This window comes from Sinocyclocheilus anshuiensis, unplaced genomic scaffold (assembly GCF_001515605.1).
Source record: "Sinocyclocheilus anshuiensis isolate Anshui unplaced genomic scaffold, SAMN03320099.WGS_v1.1 scaffold211, whole genome shotgun sequence".
NCBI classification, from domain to species: Eukaryota; Metazoa; Chordata; class Actinopteri; order Cypriniformes; family Cyprinidae; genus Sinocyclocheilus; species Sinocyclocheilus anshuiensis.
In genome coordinates, this window is record NW_015548195.1 from 366,073 (window position 1) to 374,467 (window position 8,395).

The window sequence follows — 8,395 nt, forward strand, 5'->3', positions numbered from 1 at the left end:
TTCTCCTGGGACGCACATATAGACACTGCTGGACATGGTTAGTAGACAAATTCAATAAACTAGTCCTAAAAGTGCACAGGGCCAAACGTGCCCAGAAACACACACACACACACACACACACACACACACACACACACACACACACAGAGCTGAGATCTTCTCTGCTGCCTATCTGACACACATTCCCTAGAGACACAGACAGAGATACAGGGAAATGAGGGGCTGCTGTGACCCATATTCACTTTACAGAGAAAGATCAACGTTAAGCCACAGAAGACAGACAGATAGATAGATAGATAGATAGATAGATAAATAGATAGATGTCACTGCTGACTGTCTGCTAGAAGACACACATTCGCAATGAGTTAATATAGATTGTTATATATAAAGCTAACTATAATGACTACAATTTAACATGAACCTTACAAAAAAAAAAAATTACATTTGTTTTTTTCTGTTGAAGACTATTGAAGGTTCAGCCATATTTACATAACTTTTGGGGGTCAAATTTGTTCCCAAAGTATAACTTAGTAAATTCACATTTTCCCAAAACACGTATGAACAACATGTTAATTTCAACAAACATTTAAATGTGTGGTAATGTGAGTTTATCGCATGTGAAATTAATTTTTCTGACATGTAACGTTGAGAAAATGAGCGTTTCTTGCATGTAATGCTGTGGAAATGATTATATCGTATGCGTAATTTTGTGGAAATTTGTATTTCTTAAGTGTAACGGTGTGGAAATCAAGCGTAGCGTTAGTTCTGGCAGGTCACGTTAGTCAAGCTCGCATCAGCTGACTCTCAGCTGATCCCCATCAACCTATGGGAATATGACACCTATCTAAGCATTCATATATAAGGTCCCTCAGTATTATCAGCAGTTTTCGCATTGCTCAATAGCTAATTACCCTCCTCCATCCCCAGCTCCTCCTCTGTCAGTCAGGATTCAGCCTTCTGATTCTCCTTTGAATCAGACTAATTCTAAAATGTGTACATAACATTATTGAACTTTAACGATATCTGCAATGCATTTATGTTGGTTCTGTTCTGTTTACCCTGGGGGGGTTATCGCTGCTCTCCCTGCTCTCATCCATGCTAGGCTGCACGGATGCGCAGGGAGTTCTTGCCCAGAACAGAACCATACCGCCAATCCAAACTGTATGCTAATTGTCAATCATCTTTGACGATAGTGGTCCTGACAGAAATAAGTTTTTCTTATGTGTAATGCTGTGTAAATTACTTTCTTACGTGTAATGTTGTGGAAATGAGCTTTTCTTTCCCAGAATCTGTTATACTGTAACGTTGTGGAAACTGACATTTCTTGTCCGTGCATTGCTGTGGAAATGAGCGTTTGATACATGTTGTGGAAATGATCGTATCTTTTGAAAACGGGCTTTTTCTTGTGTGTATTCCCGTGTAAATTTACATTTCTTAAACGTAACGTTGCGGAAATTTCTCATAGGTGTATCATTTCTGACGTGTAACGTTGTGGAAATGGACATCTGACAGAGCGTGTCTTACGTGTAATGCTGTGGAAAGGATCGATTCCTTCATATGATCCTGTGCAAATGTGAGCGTTTCTTACGTGTAATGCTGTGGAAATGTGAGTGCGTCCACTGCGGTCCACGATCCGCTGAAAATCCCCATCATCAGCAGCAGACATGCGTGAGCCCATCTCGCCATTTTCCATGAAAACACTCCAATCCAGCCGCACAAATACCCTCACGGTTATCCAGGAGAGCAGAATATCCAGATGCAACGCGGTAGTAAACGCTCTTGTTGTCTGAGAAGAAACAATGATATCGGTGGGCGAAAGATGCTGCGCGTGATGATGCTGCCGTGCACGAGCGCTTGCGACACCCCACAGATCTGCGCGCGACCCCATTCATTTCCCCAAAAGACATCCACTTAATATCCATTAATTCATACAAACACTGTAACACATTGCAGCAAAAAAGAGAATACATTGTTATTCATATTTAATATATAAAACAAACCTCACGTGTTTCAAAATAAAATGAATGGAAGAGTGGGAATGAACAAAACTATATTATATTTTGTGAGCAATTTTTAACCATTTGGAAATATTGCACATATAGTCGTTGGATGTATGCATAATTTGATTATTTAATTCAATTATATTACAAACTTACGAATGAATCAGATAAGTTAATTAGTAGATTAAATGTTTGTATCTAATTCATGTAATGCAAAAGCATTCTGTCTAATAATGATAATTCATTCAAATGCATTACATAATCTGTACACTAGCAGGGAAAGTCTCAGCAGTGGTGACGATCAGGGAATATGGTGGAGCACAGCAGGAAAAGCAATCACACACAGAGCTGTAAAATACTAGTTGTGCTGAAGATTTGGACACTAGTGGCATGCTGAAATTGTTGCCTGTACTTCACATTATGTGATGGTGTGTTGACCTCTAGTGGTGAGTGGTTTCAAATCCACATCTCTACACAGGAGAATATTGGCATCTGCTGTTGTATCTCCAATTATACTAATAGTATCCTGCTGCAGCACCGCAGCCACAGAACCGGAAGTGATCAATTTACACACTCAAAAGGTGAACAATAAAATGCATATGACAAAATATACACTTTACCAATCACATCTCCATCATACATAAATGTCTATGTGTGTATATATATATATATATCTCTACATACAATAACACCAAACAAAACAAACATTCTTTAAACATTTTAGGGGGTTGCAAGGAGGGGGAAAAAAATAAAATAAAAATAAGGTACAAAATCTTACCAGTCTTAAAAGGAAAGAGACTCATACATGGTTATACACAATTCCCCAAGGGATTGATTATCTTTGGATAAGTGTTTGAAAGATTCTAAGTATTTTTTACATTCATTTTTAAAGCAATTTAAAGAGGGTTTACTGTTATTCCACTTACTTTTGTGTATATGATATTTACCCATTGTAATAATAATGTTTAACATCAATGACATGTTTTTCGAAAGACCATCTGCACAACCAAAAACCAAAACCTGAAACAAATTTAGTGATGGAATATCAGTGTTGATATCAAAAATGTAGCCAGCTGTAAAGATCCTGCCAGAACTTCAATGTGACTGGACAAGAACAAAATAAATGTTCAATGGTTTCAGGCTCTTCTAAACAAAAAACACAAGGGTGTACTTCAAAACGGAATCGAGGAGTTATTGACAACGAGAGAGCACGGTGAGTAGTCTGTAATGTTTTTGCTATCATATGTTTAATAATTATCGTATATATTACGTTAAACATTTATCTACTAAGTACTTAATGTGTGCTTGGCTTTATTATCTTATATTGACGCTTGAATTTGTTGTCATACTTTATAGTAGCCTATAAAACTTTTTTCTGTGGATGTTTCGTTTAATTTTCGGATGCATGCTGTAAATGGACCTTGCGGTGAAGTTTTGAAGACGTTTATTATTCATAAAAATAAATAGTTTGCTTTACTTTCCTCTGTTATATGCCTTGTTTGTGTGTTAATATTACCTTGTAGTTTAGTTATTTTAATCCTATTTGTCATCATTGAGATAATTGTGTGTGGCTCACCTTATCCCCGGGGGATAAATAAAGTTAATATTAGTGATAATATTACTTGATTAACATTGTGATTTATTATCCCTGTTATAGTATTATTATAGTATCAGATATTTTTTTTTCACCATGTTTTCAAGTTCTCCACCTCAGCTCCAAAAGAAATGTAGAAAGAATGAAAAAAACTGAAAACACTAAATAATTTTGTGCGGATATGGATGTTTACAGAGCAGAGGTCACCTTTTTTAATTCCAAAGGGAGAGATGGACTTTTGTTTGTCTTTTGTTTATTATTATTTTGTGGCGTATTTTTTTGGTTACGGTGTTATTTCTGTTTCAGTTTTCAGCAATAAATAACACTTTAAATTCTAAAGAGTGAGGCCTGATGAACACTAACAATATTCTGTTCAAGCTTCATCAAAGTTTAAGCATTTGCTTATTTACTTCAATACCTGAAAATAGCATGCAGTTTAATAATTATACAATGAGAGTAAACATGAAATCATATATATATATATATATATATATATATACATATATATATATCTACATGTATATCTAGAAATACAGTGAGATTAACCTCTTTTGAACAAAAACAGATGTTTTCTGGCCATTACATCCAGTAGTAGTAGTTATTTATTTTTATTGTCAGCAACTAATCTTCATGGCAAAAACGGAGTTGCAATAATACAAGAGTTACATAAACACAAAATAAAAACCAAGCAAACAGGAAAAATACAGCAGTTAAAATCATCCACTACATCCAGTCTTGTACTGCAACCACTATTAAAGGGTTAGTTCACCCAAAAATGAAAATTAGCCTGTGTTTTGCTCACCCTCAAAGCATCCTAGGTGTATGTGACTTTCTTCCTTCAGACGAATCCAATCGGAGTTATATTAAAAATTATCCTGGCTCCTCCAAGCCTTTCAATGGGGGTAAGCGGGTGTTGGTTGTCAACAGTTCAGAAGACGTTAAAAATAAAGTGCGTGCATCCATAATAAACCGTCCCTCACACGGCATCCGGGGGGTGAATAAAGGCCTCCTGTAGCGAATCCATGCAGTTTTGTAAGATAAATATCCATATTTCAAACGTAATAAACACTTTTTTTCTCACTTCCACTGACTGTCATATGCGGAAGCCGTTCCGGCGGATGACGTAAGACGTCGGCGTTGCGTGATAAGTGACGAACGCGGAGACAAAACAAAACAAAACACCATTCACGAATTAGAAGCACAAAATGAGAATTTGTAAAGAAAAACGTCGGAGGATTTCGATATAAGCCAAGAGGAGACTGGTTTTCCTTTGCTAAAGTAAGGAAACTTTCCTCACACCTCAACAACATACACATAGAAGTTTCACTAAACTGAGATTTTTTTATGAATGTAAAAGACCTCAAGTATAGCATGGTTAAAAAGAAAAAAGAAAACACAACCAGCAAATCGAGGACTTTTTCCTGATGGTTAAATTGGCATGGTTAGCTGCATGCATGGCCACAGGTGGTTGGGCAACACTTCTGTCTGGCAGGACATTGATCATCATGGGAAGAGTTATCAGCACATCGGTCTGAGACATAGACCAGGCCTCACTGCATGGATACAGATAGTCAGATTTAGTCTGTTCATTTAGCAGCATTCAAACTCAACACAGCACAAAACACTCAAAGCATGAACAACAAGTTTCACTTTTAGAGTGAGTTGTATTCCAAGTATTATTGATCTTTATTTTGAAAAGCCATGTGCTTGAAATGGTGCTATGGGCCAAATTCAGGTATTTTGCCATTGAAAATGATAATACTCAAAAACTGTGTGTGTGTTGGGGACCCAAGCAACAATATAACAAATACCTTTATATGGAGGTGTACATTCACGTCCACATATAGTGCTGCAGCATTTCTCATCTTTCGGACAGTCAATGTCATGGGCACACAACTCGGCACACAATCCTACTCCAAGGACTCTCCTTGGACACACTCCTGGCTTTTCTGTTATACAAACACACGACAAGGAAACCAGATCACTGAATACTGAATGACTCAAATCACTGTAATGGGGAAAAATGCTGACCAAAGCATTAGTTTAACATACCTTTATATAGAGCCATACACCGCTGTCCACATCCATTGCTGCAGCACTTCTCATCGTTTGGACACTCACGGTCAAGGGAACACGACTCGGCACGCACTCCTACTCCAAGGTTTTCGCTTGGACACATTCCTGGCTTTTCTGTTATACAAACACGTGACCGAAACCTTATCACTAAATGCCTCACTGCATTTGAAAAATAAATAAATAAAAATATTGCCCCACACATTAATATCATATAAATACCTCTATATGGAGGCATACACTGATGTCCACATCCATTGCTGCAGCATTTCTGATCATTCGGACAGTTACTGTCATGGGAACACATCTCAACACAGAGGCCTTCTCCAAGGTTTTCGCTTGGACACACTCCTGGCTTTTCTGTTATAAAAACACATGATAGAAACCAAATCACTTAATGCCTCACTGCATTCGAAAATGGTAAAAATTCACACTTATTTAACTATATAAATACCTGCATATGGAGGCATACACTGATGTCCACATCCATTGCTGCAGCATTTCTCATCGTTTGGACAGTCACTGTCATGGGAGCACGACTGGACACACACTCTTAACACTGCTACTTCAAGATTGTTTATAGGACACACTCCTGGCTTTGCTGATGTACAAAACATAACAGAAATTCACTCAATAACAAAATTCAGTCCATCTCCTTTCAAGTTTAATTCAATGTGTTGCTTGTGGTTTCTTCGCAATTATTTGTGAAAGTTAACAGCAATTGAGTGAAAACTCACACAACAGAGCCACAAATTACTCTGCATCAAATCAAAATAGTTTAGAAATTTACCAATTACCCCTAAACTGCCATTACAATGTAGAACCTACCCCACTACTGGTGTGGTGTACTAACGCATAGTAATGCTAATATAAAACATGGACATTGGTTAAAATTTTAATACATGTTAATAAATAATTATAATACACAAAGGTTCTTTAGTGGTTCTTTGGGGTGGTTGTGGTGCTATATAGTACAGCTACAGTATAAAGAACCTGTTAAACCCAGTATGGTTCTTCAGTGTGGCAGTGGTGCTATATAGTACCTTAACCACCCCATTAAGCCCCTGTATAGTTCTTGAAAGGTTCTCAAACTCTCTCTTAGTTTAGTTAGAAAGGGTTAAAAAAAAAGACATTAAAATGTGTTTAAATTATGCGGAAGAAATACAATCCCTGATAGCACACGTACATCACAGAGACGTCTATTTGACGTCTGCATTTACATCTGGAAGACGTATTTTTTTTTAAGTGTTTGCTATAGGATGTTTCCTATCAGGTGTCAAATAGACGTTTAGAAGATGTCTTTAAGATGTTTATGATTTAGAATGTATGTAAAACTGACATCTTAAAGACATCTATCAGATGTTTTCCAGATGAAGCGATCTTTAACAGACATCTTGCAGACGTACGTGTGCTGTCTGGGATTGGAGAATAAGAGAAAGCCAAGACATGATTGGCTGTAGTCTTTGAATTAATATGTAAACTGATAAGAGGCTCGACAGTAGGAGGTGTTTGTGAAGTCAGTCATAACTAAATTGTCACACACGTCAATAAAAAGACTATGGGCCTCATTCATGAAACTTGCAGAAATAGGAGTAAATTAGGAGTAATTTGACCGTTAAACAGACATTCCCGAAAATGCCTCCTAAACAGCATTTTGTGGCACAGCGTTGTTCCAGTTGAGACGCGTTGGTTGCTATGATACTAGTATCTCATTTTGAAAAATGTGGTTCAGTCATTGTACAAGTAGGATGGTTGGTCGGTATAGTTTTTGTCCCGCCCCTCCTCCACTGATTGGATGGCTGGGTAAAAAGTGACAAAGACGAGCGCTGGGTTTTACAGTTAAAAAGTTTTCAACTGTCAGCTACCAAAATAAATAAATAAATAAAAGGAACTTGTGAAATATTATGGTAGTGCATCAAAATGCAGTGTCATCAGTTTGCCAAAAACAATACAGAACGTTTAGGCATCGTTTACACGTGGTAGGGAGCAGGTATCTTTCATACAAACTAACATTTTGAAAATAGGAGCATTTCCATGAATGCAAAATTTTATGTCAGAACGGCTTTACGAACTATTTACACACAAACACACACACAAAAAAACGTTCTGCTTGTGTTTCATGAATGAGGCCCTGTGTTCATGTATTAACTGCTGTTATGTAGTCAAATAATTAGGTATAGGTGCCATATAATACCAAAAGAGGTCCTCCTATGATTACGAGCCGAAGAACCACTGCTCATCACTTTATAGATGAGCACACATAATCCATATCTGATATTCATTTTTATTTATTTGACTTTTTAATTTGTAGGCTATATGCAGTTTTTTTTCACTGTGCCTATTAAAAAGTTTGACTGTAGAATGTTTTCTAAAAAAGTTCAGTATGTTATTTGTTATTTATCTGTATATAATCCTGTTAAAATGGAGGCTGGTCTTGGGCATTAAAATCATGGACTGAAAATAGGCCCCACTCCAGCCCTGTTTCTAAGCATACGGTATTTTTATAATAAAATAACTTCATTTCTTTTTGTGCTAGAACAGACAAATACAGGAAAAAAACCCCGTCAAAATTCATGCTTGCCAAGTATTCACATAGATACAATTAGCTCCAGTGGTGCAATTCCCGGGGCGGTGGGATGGGGATTGAAAAAAAATGTGGAAAAATGACCTCTTCAGCCTAATACTTTATTTTTGACTATACAATCTCTATTCCGTTCCTGCTGAAAGG

The 8,395-nt window shown here is 37.0% G+C and overlaps 2 protein-coding genes across 2 annotated transcripts in view; both read right to left on the reverse strand.

Annotated features, from left to right (window-relative positions):
* The window catches only part of LOC107653164 (voltage-dependent calcium channel subunit alpha-2/delta-2-like), a 32,506-nt gene extending 30,582 nt beyond the window's left edge, over positions 1-1,924 (reverse strand). Inside the window, exon 1 of the mRNA XM_016439809.1 lies at positions 1,589-1,924. Coding sequence (XP_016295295.1) covers positions 1,589-1,686 — 98 coding nt within the window. The 5' untranslated portion in view covers positions 1,687-1,924. The remainder of the gene's footprint in view (positions 1-1,588) is intronic.
* Positions 1,925-4,995: 3,071 nt separating this feature from the next.
* Positions 4,996-8,395, reverse strand: part of LOC107653165 (WAP four-disulfide core domain protein 3-like) — a gene marked incomplete at its 5' end in the record, with an annotated part of 14,603 nt that continues 11,203 nt past the window's right edge. Inside the window, 5 exons of the mRNA XM_016439810.1 lie at positions 4,996-5,147; positions 5,406-5,543; positions 5,890-6,027; positions 6,122-6,273; positions 7,128-7,132. Of these exons, the coding sequence (XP_016295296.1) occupies positions 5,113-5,147; positions 5,406-5,543; positions 5,890-6,027; positions 6,122-6,273; positions 7,128-7,132 (468 nt within the window). The remainder of the gene's footprint in view (positions 5,148-5,405; positions 5,544-5,889; positions 6,028-6,121; positions 6,274-7,127; positions 7,133-8,395) is intronic.